General features: G+C 42.4%; 1 protein-coding gene across 4 annotated transcripts; it reads right to left on the reverse strand.

Moving 5' to 3' along the window:
• Nucleotides 1–224: 224 nt before the first annotated feature.
• On the reverse strand, nt 225–27,947 carry ERCC3 (ERCC excision repair 3, TFIIH core complex helicase subunit). 4 transcript variants are annotated; one of them, XM_081261208.1, is made up of 15 exons: nt 27,827–27,945; nt 27,304–27,509; nt 26,437–26,673; nt 24,840–24,889; nt 24,266–24,401; nt 23,915–24,079; nt 23,232–23,436; nt 21,472–21,786; nt 18,615–18,799; nt 14,502–14,704; nt 8,152–8,248; nt 7,016–7,133; nt 4,116–4,234; nt 2,241–2,393; nt 225–802 (listed from the first exon to the last, which is right to left on the reverse strand). In XM_081261208.1, exons 1-15 carry the CDS (start codon nt 27,873–27,875, stop codon nt 671–673), a joined length of 2,370 nt encoding a protein of 789 aa, XP_081117334.1. In that variant the 5' UTR covers nt 27,876–27,945; the 3' UTR covers nt 225–670. The 4 variants fall into 4 exon arrangements, with proteins under 4 accessions (XP_081117334.1, XP_081117335.1, XP_081117336.1 ...); XM_081261209.1 differs by having other exon boundaries at nt 227–802; nt 27,848–27,947; XM_081261210.1 differs by lacking the exon at nt 225–802 and having other exon boundaries at nt 2,257–2,393; nt 4,116–4,236; nt 7,017–7,133.

Genomic DNA, 27,947 nt, shown 5'->3' on the forward strand with positions numbered 1-27,947 from the left:
CCATCAGGACTACCTAACTCCAAGATCCCCAGGCTGTTCCCCATTAACACTTCTTCCATCTTTTGGTGTGTATCCCCAATAGCTCCTTAGGGATATGTTTCGCCTTATTCCTCTATGCCTGTTACTAAGTAGGTCCTCGATGGAGCCTGGTCATGTAGATAAAGTGACAAGGCATAAAAACACTTCTTCAACAAAGAGGATGAAATGTTCCATTTTGTTTATTTAGTTGAGCATCAAGATAAACATCTTTTAACAGTACAAATTTTTTTAAATATTTTTTTTAGTTGTATTTAAACACAATATCTCTATTTTATTTATTTATGTGGTGCTGAGGATTGAACCCAGGGCCTCTCACGTGTGAGAGCCACAACCCCAGCCCCCAATACAAATTTTTATATACAGGAATGACCCACTCCCAAACAAGTTTGAAAAAAAAAAAAATCAAAAAAATAATCTTGCCTTCTTTTTTAAAACCTGGGTGACACATGAAGGCAGAACCAAACCTCTGTGTTGATTTTCTTCAATATGGTCAGCAGATACTGAGTTTAGATCAGATTAGCTGGTGCTACAGTAAAGTACATAGACATGGAGAGAAGATGTTACACTGAAAAATCCCTTTCCAATGCTGGGACCAAGCACCCAGTCTTCAACCAAGTAACCTGGGTAGGTATCATTTCCGAAAGCGCTTGAAAAGCGGGTGCACATGCTTAGTGGAAGCTTTGCTTCGGGATGAGTGGTACTCCATGTACACGGTGTCATCAGCCCCGGACATAGAGCTCATGGTGCCAAAGCGCCGGGATGCCTGCGAGGCAGAGGAGAACCCAAGCTACAGTTATTCTCCAAGAGAAAAGACTCATTTAATAAATTTATAATCAAATTCAATATACTTTATTATTTTTAAACAATGTTTACTGGTCACTGTGTCTCAGGCATCATTCTGAGCATTTTACATGTATGACCTCATGTAGTCCTTATAATCATTATAAACCTCATTTTACAGAAAAGGAAATGGAGGCCTAAAGATTGAGTAACTTGTCTAAGATCACACAGCTCCTAAGGAAATGGGACTTGAACACAGGCAATCAGGCTTGAGACTCTTGTTCTTAATTAGAATGCTACACTGCTTTCCTTAATGACAACTTCAACAGTTTATTTTAAATCTCACTGAGATATCACAAAAAACTCTGAATCAAGGAAAAAGCCAAAAGCCCTGGGATTGACTCACGGCCCCACCTCTCACTGGGAGATGTCAGGCAAGTACTGAAAGTCCATGCCTCAATGAACACATCTGTAAAATGGAGATAACCACATCTGCCCTGACGGATGAGGTATAAACAGAAATTACAGAGGTCAGGGGCTTGGCCCAGAGCCCAGCACACCATTGAATCCATGTTACAGGGGAAATATGCAGCCAAGCACTGACTTCAAGGTTAGGGCCTCACCTTAGGGCCAGTGAGAACCACGGAGACCAAGCTTTTCTGGGTCTCAGTGTAAGCCGCAAACCTCTGGCAGGAGGACATCTTAAGCTGAAGGAAGGGCAGCACCAGCTCAGATGAGAGGTGCTTCCTTCCTAGCTTGTTACAGCCACTTGTCACCTTTTGGCTTTAATACTAATTGAATTTCAACAGCATCTGACTCAATTGCCCTTCTCTCCTTGAAAGGGCCTAATAACAATTCTCCATGACAATGCTCTCATTAATCACACCACATTACACTTACCTGGGAACGAAGCAGGCACTCAGTAAATTTAAAAAGAACTCTAAATTTTTCAAAATACATGCTGAAGCTACCATACAAACTGATCCTCAGACCCATCTCCCAGAGTAGAAGGTCAGCTCTATCACTATGGAGGAAACCAAAAGCGAGCTGACTTGCCCAAGGCCAACAACAGGCACTGTCCTGTCACTGCCACCTCACCCTCTGTCCCCACAGACTGAGAGGCAGAGTTTGGAGTCACCTGTTCACCTTCCTGGGCTCCAACACCAATATACTAACAAATGCTCCTGCCAGACTGTTAGAAGAACAAGCAGGAGATGAATCACAGCCACTGAGAGTTCAGCCATGTTGGACAACATATATTCAGGAAGGGATGTGCACCACAAGATTAATCGGAGTTGTTTCTATTATTCTCTTCTCCAAGTTTTTTTTTTTCCAAGTTTGTCTCTAAACCCCCCAGCCCCTGCCCCCAAGAATGTGTGCATATGTAAGTGGCCATACTCCAGCCTCACCCACTGGCTCACCTGGCTGGACTTGGAGCCAAACTCTCCTGCCACTACCTCCTCCTCCGCATCCAGGTCAGTGGCCGCCAGGACTTTCTGTAGGAGCTGCTGTTGCTCCTCCTTTGTGGAAAATGCCAACTCTTCTTCCTCCATGCCAGCAAGCTTTGTGATCACCTGCAAATTCAAAAGCAGATGCGTCCCTTTCAGTTATCTTCCCCTTGGCACCACTCAGCCTTCTCCCAAGTCCACTTCTTGTCACTTCCTTCCCATAGACACAGCCGGCCAGGTGGCCAATGGAGAGGCTCCTCTCTGGTGTTCTAGAGACCAGCTTCAGAGCTGCCTGTAACAGCTACATTAATGACTCCAAGACAGAGATGAAGGAATTACAGAGGAATCTCTGCTCCTAGTGCAGAGCATTTAATAATCTCACATAGAAGATCAACAGGAACCCTAATAACTGTAGTCCCTCAGTAGTCTTCCCATATTGAACCAGGTAAGGAAGGGAAACCAACTAAAGTTGTGCCCTTTGACAAGGATCCTCCACCCTGCTATGCTTGGCACCCAGGGCTTCCAGCAGGAAAGCACTTAATAATTTCAGGAACTGAGAATTTATTGGACAGATATTCTCTAAAAAAACAAGATGACAGTATGATGGAAACTGGGTTTTCACATCTATAGGGATAACTTACTATGAGACTTACCTAAACCTGCAGAAAGCCTGGGCTGATTACGTAAAGATAACCCCTTACCTCCCCCCAACCCCCACACACACTCCAATTTTCTGCATAATGTAAAAGGAAAACTTCTAGAAATAAGGATTTTAGTCCTTTAGGTGGCCAGACATCCAGACTACAATCAGTGGGACATATCTGCCCTGGCACAATGGCTCAAGGTCACACAACCCAGGGAACTCTTACTGGCTGCTCTGGACAAAGGTAGGTTGGTCAACATAGATATCATGTGTACATGTACCTGCCAGGCTAGCCTTTCAAAGAATCAGAGTTTTCTTTCTGAGTTGGCATTCCTGTTACCCTGAGGTGCTGCAAGGACCAAGAGTTATGAGTGCTACTATCAGCATGGATGAGGGGGTGGGGTCACGATGCAAATCTTCTAAAAAATTGGGATCAAAACCCAAGGTGTCCTGTCCTCTAGTCAAGCCTAAGAGGACTGAAAAGTGTCACTGCCCCTGGCTAAAAGAGAAGCCAATCTTGTCCTCTAAGGCTAAACATGGGAATTCTCCAACACACTAAGAGACACGACTGAAGGCCGGGGGTACAGCTCAGTGGTATAGGACATGCTTGGCATGCATGAGGATCTGGGTTTCATCCTTAGCACCAAGAGGAATTTTTTCCCCCTGCTTCCAGAACCCTCCACCCCCCCCCCAAAATAAAACCCTTTGGGACACTAAATCCTAACACAAACTTACAAGTTATGTCAATGGGAAAGAAAGCAAATTACCCCAGCCAATGAAAATTAGCCAAAGCTTTAGTAATTCCCAAGTTATTTAAAGACCCAGTTTATGATATAGATGGTTCCAATATCTGGGAAGATGCTGGGGCTTATCAGCTGAGAAAGTAAAGACAATCCTAGGCAACAGAAGCGGCACCAGTCTGAGAAAGGAACCCTAAGAGGCTCACTCTTGTAAAGGGCTGGCCACAGAGCCTAGGCACCTCACTGTGGACAAGCTACCACATTTCCCATATTTCCCACCAACATCAGAATGCTGTCTCCAGTAGTTTGTGCACAGACAAAGGAGTTTGAGGCAAAGCCTCTAATACCCTAAGGCTCTCTGCCTACCTGAGGTCTGTCTCAGGCTGGTGCCCCCACTTCTCCTGGAGGCCAGAATACCAGAAAGGCTTTGGTCATGGTCTAGCCAGAGACCTAGTGGATACATACCTTGAAACTATAACCTTGATCTACCAAGAATCTCTGTCGCTTGGTAGAGTAAGCCATTTCCTGTGTGTCCTGAGATACCAGTGAGTAGAAGAAGGCATTGTACTCCTCTGCAACCATCCCTGCAGGGAGAAGGTGACAGAAATTAGGGAAGAAGAATGTTAGAATGCGAGGAGCTTTAAGTCCCAGGCTTGGAAGCAAGCACCACAGTGAGAAACTTCTACAGGCAAGGCAGAAAAACTTGGACTTTTCCCCATGGGACTTCATCAAAATTAAAGCCTTTTGTGCCTCTATTGAGCACTATAAGAAACTAAAAAAGAATCCACAAATACCTGCAAAGCACATATCTAATAGGGTCCTTGCATCTAAAATATATCAAGAACTATCACAACTCAGTAAGACAGATAAGCCAACTATAAAATGGGCAAAGGATCTGAACAGACATTTCTCTAAAGACAATACACAAACGGCCAAGGAACACATCAACACCATTAATCAGGGAAATGCAAATCAAAACCACAATGAGAGGACTGAGGTTGTGGCTCAGTGGTAGAGCACTCGCCTAGCACATACAAGGCACTGGGTTCAATCAGCACATGCGAGGCACTGGGTTCAATCCTCAGCACCATATTAAAAAAATAAATAAATAAAATAAAGGTATTATGTCCAAATACAACTAAAAAAAATTATTAAAAAAAAAAAAAACCACAATGAGAGCCAGGCATGTAGCACATTCCTGTAATCCCAGCAGCTCCGGAGGCTGAGGCAAGAGGATCATAAGTTCAAAGCCAGCCTCAGCAAAAAGCAAGGCACTAAGGAACTCAGTGAGACCCTGTCTCTAAATAAAATACAAAATAGGGCTGGGGATGTAGCTCAGTGGTCAAGTGCCTCTGAATTCAATCCCCAGTATCAAAAACAAAAAAACACAGTGAGATGTCATCTCGTCTCCAACAGGATGGTAGAATCAGACAGATAATCACAACTGTTGTCAAGGATATGAAGAAAATGGAGCTTTCATGTACTGTATAGTGGTGCTTTGGAAAAAGTTCCTCAAAATGTTAAACACAGTGTTATTACCACATGATCCAGCAATTTCTACTAAGTATATATCCAAGAGAACTGAAAACATCCATACAAAAATTTGTATGTGAATTTCACAGTAGCACTAAGAGCCAAATATCAGAAATCACCCAAATGTCCATCAACAGATAAATAAAATATGGTATGTTCATAAGTGGAATATTAATTGGCAACAAAAAGAGAATGAAGTACTGATACATATGGGTAATCCTTTTTTTAAAAATTATTTTTTTCATTGTCAATGGACCTTTATTTTATTTTTTACTTATATGTGGTGCTGAGAATTGAACCCAGTGCCTCACACATGCTAGGCAAGCACTCTGCCACTGAGTTACAACCCCAGCCCCTGAGTAATCCTTTTAAAAACATTATGCTAAGTGAAAGAAGCGAGTCACAGAGGAACCCAGTGTGATCTTTTAATGAAACATCGAGAATAGGAAAATAGAGACAAAAGTAGATTAGTGGTTGCCTAGGGCTGAGGGATTGGGAGCAAGGGAAATGAGGAATGACTGGTAACAGATAAGGGCTTCCTTTTGGGGGTGAAGAGAATATTCTAAGTGTATGTTGTGGTATGGCTGCACAACTTTGTGAATATGCTAAAAAAGTCACTGAACAGTATACTTTAAGAGGATCACAGGTGCTTAAATCCCTGGTTAAAAACAAGCCAACAAAACAGCAGTTCAGAGAGAAAACCTCTAACCAGGGACAATGAGGACAGAAACCAGGACAGAAAATACTAAGGCCTGAAAGATCTGATTCTTCAGGAAAATCTGAACATTTCTGCTTCACAGTTCAAATATCAGGAGGTTAAGAATCTGTATACTGCCTTTGAATTCAATGGTTTCTCTTAGAAGAGCTGACTGTCCAGGAAAGAGTATACTCCCTAGGCCTCTGGGGTTGGGTGCTAGGATCCCTCACTATTCCAAAGGGCTAGATATCTTATGCCAAAATATTTTGACTGAGAAAATACAATTCTAATCAAATTTAAAGGTGTTTTCAAATTAGCTTTGCTTTTTTTGTATGTGAGAGAAAGAATAAGGAATGAGTTATTTTCACATTTGCTAACAGACTATATTCAGTTAATAAAAGTTTATCAAGCATCCTACTATATTCTGTTTTATAGGCTCATTCCTACAACAGTCCAGCAAGACAGCACAATCACCCCCACTTTGGATGGAAAAACCAAGGTTCAGAGGGGCTAATAATGTACGTAAGGTTACATAGCTAATCTGGAGCTCAGTCCATGCTACTTTAACTATCTGCCTTGCTTTTATTTATTATATAATCAACCAGCTGCCTTAAACATTCTTAAATACAATATAATTCCAACTTATGTCCACTAATCTTTCATTTTCAAATATCCTAGTAGTTCAGGTGCTTCCTGGTTTGATAAGAAAATTCCCTGAGGACAGGGCCTATTTCCTTGTCTCAGGATGTGCCTGGTCCCAGTAGGAAAGAGGCAGCCACATCTCAGCAACATCTGTCCCTGCCATGCCCATGGCTCAGGTCTGGGTCCTTCTGCTGCAGTCAATACACACAGGAAGCCCCCTCACTAAGACTGCTTAGCTGAGAGCACACTCATGTGAACTGCAGGCCACTGCCATGGAAAACATCCCCATGTTCACTCCCATGGTATGAAAAGCGAGGACCATGTGGCTGTTGAACCTTGCTTTGGGATTGCCTCTCTTCAGGGTCTTTCTGGTCCTGGGACAAAGACTGAGGCACTGAACACATTTGTGATTCATCCCTCCCTTCCTTAACCAAAGTGGTTCCAGAGGAGACTCTTCTCCACCCACAGCAGAGGAGGAAAAGCTGTCAGTTACCTTTTTTGGCTCGAAGCACCCGTCCTAGCCTCTGGGCCTCCTGCCGCCTGGAGCCACCATGGGATGAGATCTGAATGAGGACATTGGCTTCTGGAAGATCAAATGATGTGTCACCTACCTATAGAAATGAAGCAGCTGTAAGCTTAGGAAGGTTTTTACATCACACACACACACACACACACAAAATCAACTGGTTCAGAATTTTAAATTTTACTTATTTATTTTTGTATGCTGGGAATGGAGCCCAGGGCATTGGGCTTGTTAAACTGTGTTCTACCATTGAGTCACATCCCTAGCCCTGGCTTATAATTTAAATCTGCTCTGTAGATCATTTAAAAAAACACTCTCCTCTCCATACAAAGGTCCTTCTGATACAGAGAAAAGTGAAGTGGTGGACCCCCCCTGAAGGGTCTGCCTCTCTAGGATCTTGTGGGTTCTAACAGCACCAAAAAATTACTGTGGCTCAGCAAGGCTCACAGTGCTGCATGCAAAGATAACACAGACTCAAGTCAATTTTCTTCAGAGGTGAAGTACTTTACTGAAGTCATGCAACTCCTATGAAGAGGAGCTAGTACCCAAATCAATTTTCTTGTTTCTGTGGCTATAGAAATAGGTCAAAATCATCTGATAATCACTGAGACCAGCAGCAGCACCTACGAGACAATGTGGCCTGGGCTGCTGCCCAGCACGGGATTCTAATTATGGGCAGGATGTCCAACTTGGGAAGTTGACCACCAAAGGGCCACAAGCAGGGTCTAATGCTCACTTTCCTATCTATGATCACCCTACAGAGAAAATGCACTTCTGGGTTTTAGGTCTGTCTTCATCTGAATGACTTTTAAACCATCAGACCACAGCTTCTGATAGTAGGAAAGAACTTTAGTTCCTTTCCTAGGAAATACAATCTAAAATTCCTACATCCCAAGAAGAGGTAGGAAGAATCTCTGCTAAGTGAAGAGCCTTTATAGATGACACATGAAAATCCTAATGATCCCAGACCCTGGGCATGTAGGAATAAAAATGCACAAGGGAATATCTTTTGATAAACATGAACTGACTGTCCAGGAAAGAGTATACTCCCTAGGCCTCTGGGATTGGGAGCTAGGATCCCCCACTATTCCATGTGCCACACAAACCTTGGATATAAAGATGGTGTTGATTTTGGGGTTGTGCTTGAAATTCTGAAGAATTTGCATCCTTTCTCCCTGGGATGTAGGCCCATAGATATAGGGTCTAAAGAAGAACACAGATGTGTTAGAAAAATCACAGAATCATACCTCAGTTATCCTGAAAACACAGCAGATGGAAAAAATAAGCTTAAGCAAGGTCTTCTCTGAGAGGAAGCCCTAGGTCATGTCCACTGGGATATGAGAAGATCCATGACAACAACTAGCTACAAACCCACCCCTGCCAGTCTCCCCCAAGAGCCCCAGCCCGTCCCCCTCTGCTTCTAGGCCCAGGCCCACCACCCTCTTCAAGATTCCCTTTTTGACTTATTTATTTCTTACTATAGTTTTTCCTCCTTCAACATCTGTCACTCTAGGTAAAGATAAGCTTCAATTTCATGAAGCCTAAGAGAAGCAGCAAAGAAACAATTCTACATCCAAACAAAGGCTGAACACAACATTCTCCAATGTCACAAACAACCTCCAAGAAATGAGCAGAAAGTAGAAACCTTTTCCCCACTAGACTCACAGAATACCAAATAAAGTTTCTCTTCAGTTTCTAGCTCCTTGCTCAAGGGCACAAGCCTCTGGGAACCTCACTAGTCATTGCCTATGGCACCTAGGATGGTCGTATCCTTGTCTTCTATATGGGAATGTGCTGGTAGTCAGTTTCCATAGCTTCTCCAAAACCCTGACAACAGTAATGATGATGATAACAAGCACAAAGAAGACGGGAATAAAGATCCAGGGCCTACTTATATCAAGCACTGAGCTAGTACTACTTAAAAAAATAAAAATAACCCACTCATCATTGCCAATATCCATCAGAATTAAAAAGGTTAAGGTTCATGTTCCTCAATCTACACAAAAGGTTCAGGGCCAGAGCTGGGTGAGATGGTGCATATCTATAATCCCAGCAGCTAAGGAGGCTGACGCAGGAGAACTGAAAGTTCAAAGCCAGCCTTAGCAACTTATTGAGGCTGGCGCAGAAGAACTGGAAGTTCAAAGCCAGCCTTAGCAACTTAGTGAGGCATGAAGCAATTTAGCAAGACCCTGTCTCTAAATAAAATACAAAAAAGGGCTGGGGTTGTGGTTTAGTCGTTGAGTGCCCTGGGTTCATTCCCTGGTATCAAAAAGAAATGAAAAAACAGGAGCCCAAGGGAATGGAGCCCAGATGTGGCTATCTCATGGCCAGGCCCAATGGTGTCCAGGACAGTGCCTGGTAAGGACACAGGATGCACTGCTTTTGCCACTCTGTGCAGTGCTACTCAATACCCAACAATATACTACAAGATGATCTCAGATGTACCTGAGGACAAACCCCTCAGCCACACAGAGGCTGGGCAGAACCTGGGACAGCTGTACACCCAGGCTGACTGCCACAGGATAACCTAGACATAAGCTGCCTCACCTGACATAGAGAGTATCAGGGTACCATATAATCCATCATTTTCTGTGTGTCATGGAAAAAAGCTTGGGAAGCCACAAATCGTCTTGCTCAAAGTGGTGGCACAAGCATGTAGTTCTAGTGACCTACCCATGGGGCTGAGGCAGGAGGACTGCAAGTTTGAGGCCAGCTTCAGCAACTTAGTGAGACCCTGTCTCAGAATAAAAAGGACTGGAGATGTAGCTCAGTGCTCTTGGGTTCAATCCCCAGCACCCCTCAAAATAAATAAATAAATAAATAAATTTAAAATAATTTTTTAAAAAAGAAGTTTGTCTCCTCACACCCAGATTTTTAGGGGGTTCTTTTACTATTCCTCCACCACCAGGAAAAAACTTCTCACACAATGGTGAGTTCTTCAGTATCTGAAGGTTTCCCCCATACAGGAACTGGAACACCTAAAGGGTAACCACCCTCCAGGAAAAGAATCAAACATTTGGAGAACCCTTGTGAGATGCCAGGCATTAGAAATCCCTGTGGTAGCTCCAAGTGACCAAGAAATAAAAGGAGGTTCAGAGAGGTGAAGTACTTTACTGAGGTCATGCAACTAGTACCCAAGAGGAGCTAGTACCCAAATCAAAGTGTGTCTCCACAGATGACACTCCACATTATCTCACACTGCATATACCCTCAACAGTGTCTCCTGCAACTGTGCGGTGACCCCATTCCTTTCTTTAAAGCTGGAAGAACCCCTTTTACCACCACTGGACACATCAGGTTGTCCATCGTAAGTTAAGAATGAATTCGCAGAATCATTTCAAATTCAAGAAAACAGGACAAACAAAGAACATTTTTATTTATTTTTTTTTTTGGTAGCAGGTCATTAAACCCAAGGGCACTTAACCACCAAGTCAAACCCAGCCCCTTTTTTTGGTGGTGGTGGTGGGGTAATAAGGATTGAACTCAGGGGCACTTGACCACTGAGCCACATCCCCAGCCCTATTTGGTATCTTATTTATAGACAGGGTCTCACTGAGTTGCTTAGTGCCTCACCAGTTGCTAAGGCTGGCTTTGAACTCTGTGATCCTCCTGTCTCAGCCTCCCGAGCGACTAGGATTATAGGTGTATACCACCGTGTCTGACCCCTTTCTACATTTAAAAGCCAGATATTAAAAAAATTTAAAAAGAGAGTTATTAGCAAAATTTGTAATTATTCCATTACACATGAGAGAGCCATAGTTGGCTACTTCTCCCTCTGTCAGGCTGGTTTAGCACTGCCAGCACCAGCTCCAGGCAAATTAACATCTCTGCCCACAGGCTCAAATGGCTGCAGTCACAAGCAAGCCTTGGGTGTTTCAAAATAGGTGTGGGGAGGCCACCTGAAGAAGTCTCCAGATGAGCACTGAGGGGGGTAGAGGAATATACTTATTAAATATGACATAGTAAACAGAAGCACTATCCTGCTGCTGCTCTTGAACTGACACTAATTTGACAATAAAGGGCTAAAAGGACAAAAACCCACAACAAGAACAGAAGAAATAACAGCAGATGAGAGCAGTGGGTAACATCTTGGAAGCTGAAAAGCAGATGGATGCTGGTACAGTGACTGAGCTAACAGATTAGGGAAAGCAGAAGCTGGGCTGGCAGGAGGGAAAGTCAACAGAGAACAAGCCAATTTTCTGTGCAAAACACAGAAGAGTTCAAGAACTTGTGCTGGAAGGCGAGGTGGCAAGCAGAATGGCAGACAGCAGGCCTGGGAGTATGAATAAGGAGCAGAGACTCAGCCCCACAGCTGGCATGATTCCCACAGCAGACTTCAGGCGAAGCCTTCCTTTCCAGGATCTGAAAAAGGAAGGTCTATACTCAGGACATCAGCAGAGTTGAGGGCAAAAGCGAGACAGAAAGTGAAGCATGAAGGTTAAAGCATCTCCTCAAGGCTAAGACTTCACAACCCCATTTCCTCTATTCCCACACACTGGTACCCAGGGGTTGGAAAATTTCCTTCCAGAGAAAAGATTAGACCCCAAGAAAAGACCTAGAGATACTGACTTATATCTTATCAATCTCTGGATAAAACAGCCAGGTGCCTGCCTGATCATTCTGTAGGGAGGTCTATGTCCACTAAGACATACAGAATGGCTTGTCACCTTTTTAGTGACTGACTCTCAAATAAGAAAATGCAGCCACAGATTACAAAACTCTGAAAAAAGACAGAAGTTAAAAGAATCAAAGCAAAAAAAAAAAAAAAAAAAAAAAACAAAAAAAAAACCCAAAAAGAGAGACAGTGCAAGAAAACAGAAGGAAGCTTCAAAGGCTTTCGTAGCCCGAAATAAGAAGACATTATACTCAAGCAAAAAGAAAAAAAGAAAAAAAAATTATTAGCAAAATTTTTAATTCTCATTCCATTACACATGAGGGATCCACAGTTGGCTACCTCTGTTATTAAAAGTTATTAATAGGGCTGGGGATGTGGCTCAAGTGGTGGCGCGCTTGCCTGGCATGCACGGGGCGTTGGGTTTGAAACTCAGCACCACATAAAAATAAAATAAATATGTTGTGTCCACCGAAAACTAAAAAAAAATTCTCTCTCTCTTAAAAAAAAAAAAGTTATTAATAAAGAACTCTTGTGTGCTGGGGTTATGGCTCAGAGGTAGAGCGCTTGCCTAGCATGTGTGAGGCACCGGGTTCGATCCTCTGCACTACATAAAAATAAAATAAAGGTATTGTGTCCACCTACAACTAAAAAATAAGTACTTGAGAAAAAAAAAAAAAGAACTCTTGTTACCAAGCACAGTAGTGCACAACTATAATACCAGTGACTCAGAAGACTGCGGCGAGTCTCTACAACTTAGCAAAACACTATCTCAAAATAAAAAATAAAAAGGACTAGGGATATAGGCCCCTGGGTTCAATCCCCAGTACAAACAAACAAACAAACAAACAAAAACCTCTCAGAAATTAATAAAAGTTCCAATAGATGTGTTAGAAGACAAAGGGATAAAAATATGAGGAAAAAGATATGAAAATGGGTGAAGTGGTTCAGAAGATCTAACATCTGACCAATAGGGATTCTAAAAACAGAAAACAAAGAGATGATGATTAGCAAAGAAAAAGAGAAAAAACTCTCAGAACTGAAGGACACAAGTTTCCATACTGAAAGGGCCTAATGAATGTCCATTACAATGAAAGAAAAAATACTGAACTAGGCATAGCATTTTGAAATTTAAAAAGAGAAAAAAAGAGAGGGAAAGATCATCCTATCTAATAGAAGAAGGAAACACAAAGACCACAACAGACTGAAAACAGAGGAACTGGATGGCACCAGACTCCTGAGCAGCCACACAAGAAGCTTCAATGTAAATAAATACCAAGGACCAGCCAAACTACTGAAGGAGTTGAGTAAAGACATATATAAGCACTCTAAGTCTTAAAAACCTCAAGAATCTAATGGAGCATTTGCTCCAACAAAATAAGTGACTAAGAAAGAGGAGACCTGAGACTAGGACACAGAGGTTCAACACAATTAAAAAGGTGAGGCCCAGGGTTATGTCCAAGGGAAGCCCAAGATGACATCTGCTGGTATCCCTAGTCCTAGGTAACAAGCAAGCCAGAACAGAGGCGGAAGAGGAATAATGAATCTGACCAGGTAAAGAGAAAAACCAGAACTTAGAGATTACCTGACACTATTGAGAGGGAGCTTCTGGTTATGTGAAAAGTCTGGAGAAGAGTAATTAAGTGTACAGAAAACTACACAAAAGCAACAACTAAACAAATAAAAGAAAACATAATCATAGTACATTTACATATCTCCATCTGAACAATACTTATACAGTCAAAATGACATAACACTGAATTTTAATTTAATCCCAAACTTGTGTCATTACCATATTGGGAGCATGGTGGGAGAGAAAACAAAGAGGTGGGGTGGAAAGTGGTGTTTATAAAAAAACTACACCCTCAACTCCTATAGTAGCAAGGTAGTAGGCAATTCCTGCCATTGATAATCCAGAAATTGCTGCATAAACTACTTAGAAGTAAGAAGGTAAATGAAGGGAAAAAAATAAATATTCAAAGTGGCTGCCTTCAGAGAACAAGGTAGAAACAGAGGTACAGAGAACTATTGTTTTTCATAATAATCTAAATGTTAACTTGGATAAAAAAAAAATACCTTTTCTAAATCTAAAAAAAGTACAATTTTAGAAACTTGAGAAATCTTAATTTTTCTATGCCTATTTTCCAATCCATACAATAATACCTCATATGGCTGAGGTGAAGATTGAATCATACATAGATACAGGACTCCTAGCACACAGCTTTCTAGGAAGAAGCTGGTCTATATTCGTTCTCCTCTATCCACCACCACAAAAAGAATTAAGGACCTGTCTCCAAAGAGAACCTCGTCCTTTTGTGGCAGGAAGAAACACAGGCCTCCTCTTTCTTACTTGGCAGGAATTTTGCCATGGCAAGGATGTTAAGTGTAGGTGTGGGTTGTGATTTGGTGAGGATGTTCAGGGAGCAGTTCCCAAAAAGTTCTGGTTCAGGTACTAATCCACACCTAGAATGCTGACCCAGCCCATCCTGCCTTCCTTCCTTGCCCCGAACCATACAGTCTGGCCTTAACTTCCAACTACAGTGCTCACTTGGCCTGAAACTCCAGACACCAATTCCCATGCACACTTGGAGCCTAGATCTGAGACAGTGCCCACCCAGCACTGCACAACTCTATGGCCCCTATTCTCTGAGGTCAGGGTAAACAAGCTCCACCTTCCTATATGTTCTAACCTCCAACTCTGACCACCTGCTTCTCTGTCTTGCCTGGCTCCTGGGACCAGGGGCAGAGAACCAGACCTACAGATCCCAAGAAATAGGCACCTTTGCTCCTCTCAGTGGGGAAGATAAACTGGTCTGGAGGAAACTCCAAGGTTTCAATTCTTACTTGTTCAGTCGAATGGCATATTCCTTCAAGGCAAACACGTTGTCAGCAAAAACAATAATCTTGTCGTTCCTCCTTTCATGAAACTTGATCAGAAACTGGCAAGCTCTGAACTTGTTGGGGTTCATGGTGTACAGCAAGATTCGTTTCTTAGTTTTGATTGCCACATATTCCCGGTAAAACTCAGGAGACATTGGGCACCAAACCTGGATGCAAATAAGAAAAAGGGTCGGGCTGGGGATGTGGCTCAAGTGGTAATGCGCTTGCCTGGCATGCGCGGGGCGCTGGGTTCGATCCTCAGCACCACATAAAAATAAAATAAAGATGTTGTGTCCACCGAAAACTAAAAAATAAATATTAAAAAATTCTCTCTCTCTCTCTCTCAAAAAAAGAAAAAAGAAAAAGGGTCATTTTGCAAGTTTAGACATCACATGATTGGAGACTCTGAAGCTCCTTTCATGTAGCAGAATTAGCTTTAAAATTCTTCAAAACAAACCCAATGGTCATGAATTATACCTCAAAACAGCAGTCCTCCCTTATTGTGGTTTTGGTTACCCATGGTCAATGGGATATTGAAAATATTAAATGGAAATTTTCAGAAATAAACAATCCACAAACTTTAACTTGCACACTGGTTCTGAGAAGCACAGTGAAATCTCACATGGACCTGTTCTACTCTGCCTAGGGTGTGAATATCCTTTCCCCAGCCTATCCACACTATGTAACTACCCATTTGTTAATCATCTGGTAGACATTTCAGTTATCAGATTGATTGTCCCAATATCTCAGTGTTTGTATAAGTAACCCTTATTTTACTTAATAATGGCCTAAAGCACAAGAGTAGTGATGCTGACAATTCGGATGTGTCAAATAGAAGCATGTAAAAAAGGTAAAAGTTCTCAATTTATTGGGAAAGAAAAAAAAATCACATGCTGATGTTTCTAAGAGCTGTGTTAAGTTCAAACCTTTTATCTGTGAAATTGTAAAAGCGAAGAAATTATTGTTGGTTTTGCTGTTACACCTTACACACTGTAAAATTTTCAGCCACAGTACATTAAGTGCTTAGCAAAGATGGAAAATGCATGAGGTTACAGGATTTGGTACTATATGAGGTTTCTGGCATCCACTGGGGGTCTTAGAAAAAATCTCCCAGGGATAAGGAGGGAATTACTGTATAGTTATAAATATATTCACAAAATTAAACAAAATCTAATACATAATGTTAAACTGGGAACTCTCATGTTCATCATTTAACAAAGATTCTTAACACTATCATACCCAGGGAAATATTTTCATGCTATGTGCAAGTGAGGGAAACCAGATTTCCAACCATTGATGCTAGGAACCTCTCCATAGACCGCACCTCACACAGTCAGCAATGCTCCTGAGAACTCCTCCCTTGCCCAACACCCTAGCAGGGCCAGAAGCACTTTAGTTAGACTCTCAGGGGTATGAGTACAAAACACTCTGCCGCCAAGCTACCATATTCTGTTGTGGTATCAGGGGCTTTCATTCATCCTTGTGCCTGCACCCTAAATCTCACTCAAAACTCCAAAGCTGGCAAGTTCAGAGGCTGATAAAAAATAATACTAATTTCAAATTCATGTGTTTGACAGAATAAGGAATAAAGCTCCCATAGCCAGTGCCACTTCTGTACAATCATGACAGACCAATTCTTTATGATGCCAGCCCTGCAGAATTAGGGGACAACATTATTAGCCAACGCCAAGTGGAGCTCAAATTCCACAGGTGCTGCTGATTTCCCTCTGGGCCACATCCTACTTGTGACTCTATGAGTTTCTATTTTCTATAGCCAATGCAGTTCTTTTTCACAGTGTAATCTTTAAAATTCTACATTTCACAAATCATGAAACACAAATGGCTCATGATATGTCATTAGTAAATAGGAAAATATAAATTCAATCCATAAAGGGATACCACTTCACACTTAACAGGTTAGCAAAAATCAAAAGAAAAAAATCACTATTCGGTGTTAAAGGAGATGTGAAGTATCAATCACTGCTGATTATTGCAACACCCACTTTGGGAAACAGCTGAGCATATTATGGTTTGGATGTGATCTCATGTGTTGAGGGCTTGGTCCCCAGTACAGCAATATTCAGAGGTGGAACTTTGGGGAAGTGATTGAATTATGAGGACTCTGACCTTATCAGTGGATTGATTAATCTACTGATTACTTAACTGGGTACTGGTGGAAACTATAAGCAGGAAACAATTTATTAGGAAAAATAAAGCCAATGGTTGTCAATGGAGGAGCATGGTTGGAGGAAGTAGGTCACTGGGGACGTGTCCTTTTTTCTCTCCTTGTCTCTTTCCTCCTATTCTCTCTTTATCTCTGTCTCTGTCTTCTTCCAGGTACCAAGAGTTTATTAGCTTCCTTCTACCATATCCTTCTGCCATGTTCTTCCTCAACTTAGGTCTACAACAATGGAAATGGTTGATCATGGACTTAAACTTCTGAAACTATGAACCAAAATAAATCTTTCTCCTTCAAGTTGTGTCTGGTATCTGGTCTCAGCAAGGAAAAGCTGACTAACACAACTAATATACTGAACATTCAGAAACTTTCAGCCCAGAACATTCCTTCAAAGTATGTCTGTCAGGAAGGGGCTCACTATAAGGTCACAGTCCACACTGTGAATAGAGAAACTCTTACAGAGGGCACTAGGAAATAGAAAAAAGAAAAAAAAAAAAAAAAGCAGCAACATTGTCAAATGGCAAAAAAAAAAAAAAAAAAAAAAAATCTATTCTCCAAATTTAGACAGAAAATAATCTAGTGGTTGCCCAGTGCTAAGAGTAGGAGTTAGAGATACACTCCAAAAAGACACAAGGGGACTTTGTGAGGTGTTGGGATTTTTCTTAAAGTGGATTGTGAGGATAGGTACACAGCTCTTTACATTGCTAACATCATAGAATTGTACATTAACAATGTATGAATTTTATTGGTGTATAAATTAAAACCCAAAAAAGCTGTTAAAAGAACAACTTAGCAACTCAAATATCTATCAATGTTAAAAAAAAAAAAAAAAAAAAAAACTTTTTTTTATTGCTGTGTAGTATTCTGTTATATATTAAACTGTGGTATATCTGTATAATGGAATACTACAGTGATTCAAAGGAATGAACTACAGATATGTGCACCATCAAAAAGGAATAAAGAATCATGTGAAGAATAAAAATGCTGAGAAAGACAAAAGTCACAGAGAAACATAATAACCCAATTCCACTGACATAATTTTTAAAATTAAATCAGGCAAACATATATTGAGGGAAATATATGTAGAAGGTAAAGTAATAAATGAAAGCAAGACAATAACAAATACAAGCTGCATGATAGTAGTCGGCACTGACAGGTAGAAAGGAAATGAAAATAGGAGGAACAGAAGGCCTTGAAGGTCCCAGTACCTGTTCTTAGATGGTGGGGATTCCATAGACACAACTACAGGGTGAGGATTTTTTTCAACACAGCAAGAATCTTCATAGGTTACTCACACTTACCTTTATCCAGGAGACCACTTCTCACACTTTCAGGACAGAGACCACCCTACTCTACCACTGATCGACAGTCATTTTAAAGTACCAGAAAGGGGTTTTTTGGTTGTTATTCCTTCTAAAAATATTTAGCTTTGAACATGGATTTTTAACACATACCTATGCAAGTATTCATTTGAGAAAAATATTGGGAAAATGTGCTTTTTTAAATAAAAAATTATTAAGGCCACAATCTGTCTTCTTGGGGTTTTGACACTGGGAGTGGCCTTGATGGACCCCTCAGGGTAAAGGTAGGCAGAACACTTTAGGGACTCAGTCAGAAAAGGAGGATGCTCATGGAGTATAGATCCAGTGGCCTACATTAGTATCCTGACTTTACCAATTACTGACCACGTGACTGAGGACAAGGGATCCTGCTGCACTCATTTGTGAAATGGGTTAACATGCCCACCCCACAGGGTGAATGAGGGTATTGCAATAGGTAGCAGCAGTTTAGCCCACGTCCTGACCTATGTATCTGCCATGAGAAATCAACCAGATCATGTCCCCCTGCCCACAGAAGGAGTCTTTCCCTCAGACACCCACCCAACCAGGCCCAGCTACCTCAGCACACTGGACTTTAGCGATGTAGCCATTGTTCTGCAGCTCCATCCAGTTGGCTTCATAGAGCTTGGGCCCAATCAGAAAATTTAAGTCCACAATTTTGTCATCTTCCCGGACAAGGGTTGCAGTCAAACCCAGCTTACAGTGGGCCTGCACGATGGTGAGCACCCTTCGGAACATCTTAGCTGGGGGAACAAGGAAAACATTCACACGATCACTTTCTAAACTGCTTAATTACCACATGCAGCTTTATGAAGACTTAGCACCAGCCTTTGACACCACAGGGGCTCAGCTTCCCACCATCTTCCCAGAAACCAGGGAGAAAACATAGCCTAAGACAGCAATGAAACCCCAGGCATCATTCTGCCCCAAGCATCAAGCACCTAGGGGTGACTGAGGCAGAAACTCCCCTTTCCAGACACCACCAATCAGATTCACTTTGGTCAACTAACAACTTATTTTTTCTTCCTTTGTTCTGAATGTTATAGTTCTTTCTCATCTATCAAATTCAAAAAGGGTATAGGGTATTCATTTTATTTTTTTTATTGTTGGTTGTTCAAAACATTACATAGTTCTTGACATATCATATTTCACACTTTGATTCAAGTGGGTTATGAACTCCCATTTTTACCCCGTATACAGATTGCAGAATCACATCAGTTACACTTCCCCATTGATTTACATATTGCCATACTAGTGTCTGTTGTATTCTGCTGCCTTTCCTATCCTCTACTATCCCCCCTCCCCTCCCCTCCCCTCCCCTCCCCTCTTCTCTCTCTACCCCCTCTACTGTAATTCATTTCTCCCCCTTGTATTTTTTTTTAGGGTATTCATTTTAAAAGACTCAATTTATAGGTCTTCATGGGCTCAACTTTTAAAAAATTCTAGACAGAAGGTTGAATTGAATTGTGCTTATGGTACAACATAATTAAAGGTAGGGCTAGTGACATTTCAGAAATAAGTAAAAACAATAATCAGAGGAAAAAGAGACCAGAATGCACCAAAACACAATTGAAAAACAATAACAGTGAAATAACACGGTTGTCTAACTCGAAGTTTTTGTTCCACACACTGAAGCTTAACATGGTGATCTTTTTTTTTTTTTAAGAGAGAAATTTTTTTTTTTTAAAGAGAGAGTGAGAGAGGAGAGAGAGAGAGAGAGAGAGAGAGAGAGAGAGAGAGAGAGAGAGAGAGAGAATTTTTTTAATATTTATTTTTTAGTTCTCGGCAGACACAACATCTTTGTTGGTGTGTGGTGCTGAGGATCGAACCCGGGCCGCATGCATGCCAGGCGAGCGTGCTACCGCTTGAGCCACATCCCCAGCCCCATCATGGTGATCTTTTTACATGCAAGTCAACTTGGTCACCCTCTGCTCCATCCCTCACATGGCTTTCCACGTATTCAGGATGCAAGCCAAAGTCCCTGCTGTGGCCTGACACCTCCATCTTGCCCTATCCTTGACTACCACTCTCTTCTTCCTCTAGTTGCACTGCCACCTTGTGTTGTCTGAACATGCCAAGTAACTTCTTACCACAGGGCCTGTGCCCTGATGCTTGCACCCCAAAGACATCTGGATCACTACCTGGTCTGCTGTGAACAGACCAAGTAGGGATCTTCAGACATCCACAGATGCTGGAGGAGCTTTCACTGCACAAAAAGAAACAGATGCTCTGAACAATGTTCAAAAAGCAAAAAGAACAATGTTTTGAATGCTCTATGTATGCTTCACATTTCACTTTATTAGAGTAATCTCAACTTTGGACTTATTTATTTCTCAGGGCTCCCTGAAATCTGTTTTATGAAGAAAGGTTTAACTAGCCAGGCATGGTGACACAAACCATTTGCCCCCGCTAATGAGAGACTGAGGTCTCGGATCACTTAAGCCCAGGAGTTCAACACATGCGTGGGCATCGTAGTGAAATTCCATTTCAAATAAAGAGAAAGGTTTGCCTAGAAGACTATGAACAATAAAAGGAACAAACTCTCCAAAATGTTGTTACATGGAAGAATCATTATGCAAAGTACAAGAAGTCAGACACAAAAAATGTATCATGTATGATTCTATTCATATGAAAATTTCCAGAAAAGGCAAATCCATAGAGCTGGAAAGTCAGACACAAAAAATGTATCATGTATGATTCTATTCATATGAAAATTTCCAGAAAAGGCAAATCCATAGAGCTGGAAAGTCAGATACAAAAAATGTATCATGTATGATTCTATTCATATGAAAATTTCCAGAAAAGGCAAATCCATAGAGCTAGAAAGCAGTTCAGTGGTTGCCTGAGGCTAGAGAAGAAAATAGGAATTGACTACAATGGCTAGAGTTTCTATTAGATATTAACTAGGGACAAATATTAAGTCTTCAAATAAATCACAAAACTATTACAAGGGCTAGGCAGGACTCCTGGTCCAGTTTCACAGGACCATAAAAATGGAAAAGGGTAAAGTGAGTTGCAACAATAAGAAAGATGAAGAGGGGGCTGGGGTTGTGGCTCAGTGGTAGAGCACTTGCCTAGCTTGTGTGAGGTTCTGGCTCGATCCTCAGCAACACATAAAAATACATAAAATAGAGGTATTGGACACAACTAAAAAACAAAGAAAAAGATGAAGAAAGGAAGAAAATATTACTTTCTAGATGAGTACCCTGAGTCAGTGATTAAGAAAGCTATGAAGGTACACACCCCTGCATCCAGTCCCACCTACCCATGCTTAAGAATTAGTTAAAAGCCAGCCAGCAAGTCTCCCTCATCTTCTGCATGGACTAACACAGCAGGTTCTCCCCCAACCCAACAACTGAAAATTAATCTTTGTCTTTACAATGAGCAGCAGACAGCTCAGCTTCAGCCTGCTTACCTGGAATAGTGTGCACTTCATCCAGGATCATGAGGCCCCATTCCTGTGTTTTAAGCCACTCCATGACTCGCTCAGCCTCCCAGGACCTCTTGGTAGTGTGGCCCAGCATGGAGTACGTGCTAATGGCAATGGAGCAGCCTATGGGCTTGTCCTTGGCATCAGAGGTGAAGCGGCAGATCTGGCTGTCATCAATGGTGGACCACATCTTGAACTGGGCTTTCCACTGCTCCACAGACACGGCAGAGTTGCCCAGCACCAGACAGCGCTTTCTGACAGTGCACGCAGCAGTCACACCAACCAGGGACTTCCCAGCACCTATAAGAAATCAAGAGATAATCCTACTAAAAGCCAGGTTGAAATGAAGGACAGGGATGAGCAGGGACTCTTTAGCACAGGAATCTAGGCAAAATTTTTATAGTGGTCCTCATAGCAGACATTTGTGAGGCATGTACTGCTCCAGCTTGCTTTCCTCTTTATAAAGAGGCATGCCCACTCTACACACATGAGTAAAATCAGTGGGTGCTGGGCCCTTCTCTAGAACCTTACACAGATCCCCTTTAAATGGTGAAACCTTAAAATCAAACATTGAGAAGAAATATTCCTGTTAGCACTATTTTAAAGAAAGGAAAACTAGATGGAGAAGTACCTTGCCAGTGGCCTTAAGACACTGGTGTTAGGAACAGTGCACCTAGCATACATCCTGCAAAGGAAGGACTTGGAAAATGACAGCTATTAATTATTATACAGAAAACAGGGCTTAAGAATGCATTTAAAGGGCTGGGGTTGTGACTCATCAGTAGAGTGCTTGCCTAGCACGCATGAGGCACTGGGTTCAATCCTCAGCACCACACATAAAAATAAAGGGAGGCTGGGGATGTGGCTCAGTGATAAGGTGCTTGCCTATCATGTGCAGGGTGCTGGGTTCTATCCTCAGCACCACATTAAAAAAATAAAATAAAGGTATTGTGTCCAACTACAACTAAAAAATACTTATAAAAAGCATGTGTTTAAAGTGTACACAATACTAGAAAAGACAGAGAAGGTGAAATTCTAAAAGCTTATGAGTTTACTATCATCCACCACCCAAAGAACAAGATAAAAATCAATATTCCTTTCAACACAAATTCTTCCTTTACCATCAAAATAACCTATGAAGTTAAAAAAAAAAAGACAGAAACTAAAGGCAGAGACCCATGTCTTAGGGACTTTGTGGGGTGGGGGCAGGGGGTAGTCCCCAGAGGAGTCTGTGTGGCCTCTGGTTAAGAACCTAGTAGTATAGGACTTTTTTTTTTTTTTTTTAATTTGTTCTAATTAGTTGTGCATGGGGACTTGACATTCTTAAGGATAAGTGAGGTTGGTCAGGTGCCAATGTTGCTGCTGCTGCTGACTTTTCTCAGCCTTGCACACCATCAAAAGCCCTTCAGGAACAAACAAATCCATGCATCATTAGCCCGATTTTGCATGCTCTGGTTTTCTTCATGTCCTCTATCATTGCCTGAGATTTAATACGTTGCTTAATTGATCTGTTTATTATCAGTCTGTACCCCAGCTGAAGGAGCTCCATAGCCCTAGGGCTTAAGCAAGGAGCCACACACAGTAAGCACTCAATAAATATTTGCCAAGTCATGAATAGGGAAGTACCTAACCTCAGCTGTCCCTTGGAAAGGTATGACTTAGGGAAATCTGCTGAGGGAGAGTGGGAGGCAGCTGGCAGGTCCAGAGAGAAGCCTGGCCAACTTCCTCATTCAGGTTCCACTCACCACAAGGAAGAACAATGACTCCCGATCGTGCGCGTCCATTCCCAAACATCTTCCGCAGGCTCTTCTCCTGATAGGGTCTGAGGACAGCTGTGGGTTTCAGGTCAATGTTTATATCAGGGTTGACAGAATCATTCCGGAAGTCATATTCTGCTAACAGAGGGTACTCCAGGTGTATACAACGTTTCTGGAGCTCCTCAATCATTTCCTGAGGAGTCAGTATGAAGGAGGTTTTATTATCTTATTAACTCCAAAAGTATGTTAAAAAACAACACATATTCCATTGAATCCAATGATCAGAAAATGGCATTTTATCCAAGAGAATATATTTCACATCTTGCTTGCTAACAATTAGGTTAAAGCACAAAAAGCAATCCAAACTAGTAACACTGGCAAAACGAACTCTAATTAGAATCAAATGGATTCTCAGCAACTGTTTCTCATATCTCTTCAGATTTGCTTGTGAAAGTCTCTGTGAACTTGTGGGGACCAGCATTCTAGCCTGAGGAAGAAGACATTCTAACTCCATCAGGAAGAATAACATAATGGCCCACAGACACAAAAATGGGGAATACAACTAAGGATCAGAAAGGAATCTCTTTCTCTCACACACATCACATTACAGAGGAAGTTAGCGCAGGGCTGGACACATTTACTGGAGAAGCAAGGAGTGGGCATTCACTAACCTGTTTGACTTCAAAGGATACTGTCTGTGTCTCTTCTTCTTCTTCTTCATCCTTGTCCATTTGCTCATAAAAGTCAAACAAGTCCGTAGGGATGTCAGATTTACCCTGTGGATCTGTCACCCGGGAAGTAGAAGGCCCACTGCCACTATCTGCCATCTTAGAAATCTGCTAAGAGAAAGGCAGGTTTCTGGACTTGCACAAAACATTTGACCCTAATATAATCAAACAAGAAATAAAGTTGCAAAGGGGGAGTAAAAGGCTGGGCTGCTAGATTGCCAGTGCTAGAGTAAAGGAGAGAGCTGAAATCCCAAACATCCAGACCCTAGGTAACCCAGGAGCCCACGCACGCACGGCAGATTTGCTTGTGAAAGTCTCTGTGATGAGTTCAGTGGCCTCCCCCTCAGCATTCCTCAGACGGCATTCGCGGATCACTGGATCTTGGAGAAGATGCTGGATGACATCGGGGTGGGAGCTTTCAACAAAGTACCTACAAGCAGGAAAGGAAGGAGGTACCTACTGACCACTTCCTCATTTCCAAAAGACTTTGCTAATCACTTGATTCAATGGTCTGGAAATAGTGGCCTCATAATGACTTTCCTTACTCTTTTGTTCCCCCTACAACTCTCTGCCAAATCACAGCTTGGCTCTGACAAAACATGAGGGTTGGGGGCAAATCCCTACTTTGAAGTCAAGTCAGCCAGGGGTCTGAGCCCTAGCTCCCCTACTAGTGGAAACACAGTGGCCAGCAAATGAATTTCCCGCATGGGCCATATCTCTTGTTCTTTTTATCTGTGCTTTAGGGGAGTGAGATGTTTGCACAGAGCAGACAGCCCATGCACATTAGCTCTTGCCCACAGCCCTTCCTCCTATCTAATGCATGGAGGATGACAGTGCCTTGGGATGGGCCTATCACAGAATCTCTTACCTGTTGTGTTTTAGGACCAGCTTGACTTTCCCATAGCTGACTGTACACAACTGCAAGTAGACACAACACCCAACAGGCAAAATTAGCAATGAGCAGCTCATTCAGAAACATTCTCTACTGGTCAATCTTACCATCTACCAACCAAGTGAACAGCTGGGTTTACTTTAACAAAACCCAATGTATGATCCTAAAACAGATAAGCCTAAACAGAACTTCTTTCACTGGCTTCTGCTTTTTGACAAAACCTTCCTCCTGCCTAGCTAATTCTCAACCACATCTCTTAATTTATAAAACACTGCTTAAACTCCCCTTTCTGTGTTTCCCATTTTACTTTCTTCTCCATGCCAACAGCCCCCATCCTAATCCAGGTTTATCCTATCACAACAATATTACTATAGCTCCCAGCATGCAAGTGTGCATGGAGTATATACTTAGTAATTACTTAGTAATAACTAATAACTTGCTGCATAAAGAAAATATAAAACCACCTAGCCTTCCCATCAATGTTCCTATTTCTTCAACTAGAATTTAGGGAATACAGCTTAAATCCTCTCAGCTTCCCAACAACCTTCAGGAAGGAATCCAGCAGAGATTATGTGGTGACCATAAAAATCTTCCACTAAGACCTTGGGCTGCTGCCTACCTCTGCTGCCCCTCCGATCCACCACTGCATTGCCCCAGGGACCAATACAGGACATTTCCAGAAAAGTCCTCTCTCTAGACACCTTGCAAGAAAAAAGAACTCTCTCCAGAGTTCCTGCCAGCTTCCCTGGGAGTGGATGCCTAATGGCCTTTTCTGCCACTCCAGAATTGGAATCTGAATCAAATTCCCATTAGATCAGGCAAAGATAAGGAAAGTCACCATTCATCTCTTCTGAATAGCATTCATCCATATTCAAATGCTGCTCAAACATTACTTCAATATTTGAAGTTCTTTTTTACTATCCCTAATAGAACTCATTGACTCTTGAGTCTCATGCAAGTATTTACCCTTAAATGGAGTTTGGCAACTGTATCAGTCAGCTTAGGCTGCCATAACAAAATACCACAGAGTGAGTGTCTTAAACAACATTTTATTTTCTCCGAGTTCTGGAGGCTAGAAATTCATAATCAAGGTACCTACTGATTCAATTTCTGGTGAGGGTTCTATTCCTGGCTTATAGACTGCCACCTTCTCATTGTATAATACAACAGGGAGGCAGACAGAGCTCTCTAGTGTCTCCTAATAAGGATACTAATCCTATTGGATCAGAGCCGCACTCTTAGGTCTTCATTTGGTTGAAACAAATATAATCATAGGCATCAGGATTTGAACATACAAATTTTGGGGGACACAATCCATTCTACCACATCACCCATTTTGGGCTGCTTTCCCAAATAACCCTGGCCAGTATATGTCTGAATTACTACCCCCACTGTGTTAGTACAACACTGGGTCCACAGGAATAGCAATGGGTTGTTCAGTTATTATGCTTCCCACAAAAGATACAAATGGCACATTTTCATAGCTATCATAGAATGATAATCAATAGCATCTAGCCCCATTATTACCACACTGTCAAGGCAGGCAGAAATGCTAGCCTCAGCCCCGACTTGCCTTAATAAACTGAATAATTCCATCAGGGACTCCAGTCTTGCTGAGCTTCCTGAGGTACTCAGTGATGTCACTGGTTTGCAGCCCAACACTGACAGCTGCATACAAGGAGTAGGCAGTTAGCTTGTACTCATGTACATGGGTTGGTCGGCACACTGGCTCTGCAATAGCCACTAGGAAGTCTTGGGCATATTTGTAAACTGGAGAGAAAGCTTCCAAGAAGATGTGGCCATCAGGAGCCTGAGAAACACAAAATCAACACAACAGACAAGAGAACTAATGAGATGCAAAAACTCAAGATTCTTTCCCATATTGTTATCAAGAAAGGATAAGCTACCTGACATGAGGGATACTTGTGCAACCAGTACTTCAGAGAACTGTAGGTACTGTTACTTTAACCAGATACAGAAGAGCAGGGGAAAACAGAAGAAGAGGTTTCCCAAATTAGTATCTGTTTCCCACTGTTCTGCAGAGGAAAATCTTCCCCACATTACTGGCTATCCTCAAACTACTTTTTGGCTAGATTTCAACTGAGTATAGAACATTAATTATTTTAATGTTGAGCAAAAGCTGGCTACTAAAAAATGATGAAATAAATTGTTAACAGAATAAATGCTATTTATTAGGCCAGTAAAGTACTTTCAAACATGTAGTAGGTAGAACTAGGGAAGGAGTGGAAGTGAAAGGGTTAGAGATGAAGAAAGCCCAAGCATGTTTGGCTGACCTATGTGTGACCAGTTGTTCAAACAGCTGGTTGCCTCTCCCAGGGGGTTCTGAGGGGCTGTATCCCACATTTTGGAGTCTGAGAATGTCCAAGATTTAGCTGCCACTCTAGACCTTTGGGCCCTGCCTGACAGAAGGCATGCTTACCACCCAGAGGGGTCTGGAGGTGTGGTCATCCTTCAGTGGCATCTGCAGCCTGTAGTCCTTGGCTCCGTATTCATCCACTTTGGTCCCGGCCTCATCCACCTGCTTCCCGGCCGCCGAGGGGACTGACTCCTGAGAGTCGTTTCCAGGGGTATCGTCTTCATCTTCCTCTTCATCCTCATAGTGCCGTTTCTTGGACTTCTTCTTGTCTGCGGATACCGACACAGAAGTGAGCCCAGCGGGAATCTCAGTTCACTATGCACTACAGGCAGGAACCTGGAAGCAGCTTCATTCCACGGGCACCTCGATCTCCTAAGCAAGAGCCATCTGAACCCCGCAGGCGTCGAGTCCCTCAACCTCCTCCCACCCACAGCCGCTGGTAGGGCTGGGCCCAGGTCCCGCATCTCCCCATCCCGGCGGTCCGCGGGACAAGGTGTACGCGTGGGCTCGGCCGCAGCCAATACACCCCGCGCAGCTCTGACACCGAACGGTGAGAGCCGGGCCGACAGGAACGGAAAAGACACACCGCGCCCGTGCCTCCTCTCACCGCGGTCCGCCCGGTCTCTTTTGCCCATGGCAGCGACGTTAACAGCCCTTGGACACCCCCAGCGCCGACCGCTCACCGTGGCGTCTTCTTTCAGAGGAAC

The sequence above is a fragment of the Spermophilus citellus genome (genome assembly GCF_964194105.1).
Source record: "Spermophilus citellus genome assembly, chromosome: 11".
Taxonomy (NCBI): domain Eukaryota; kingdom Metazoa; phylum Chordata; class Mammalia; order Rodentia; family Sciuridae; genus Spermophilus; species Spermophilus citellus.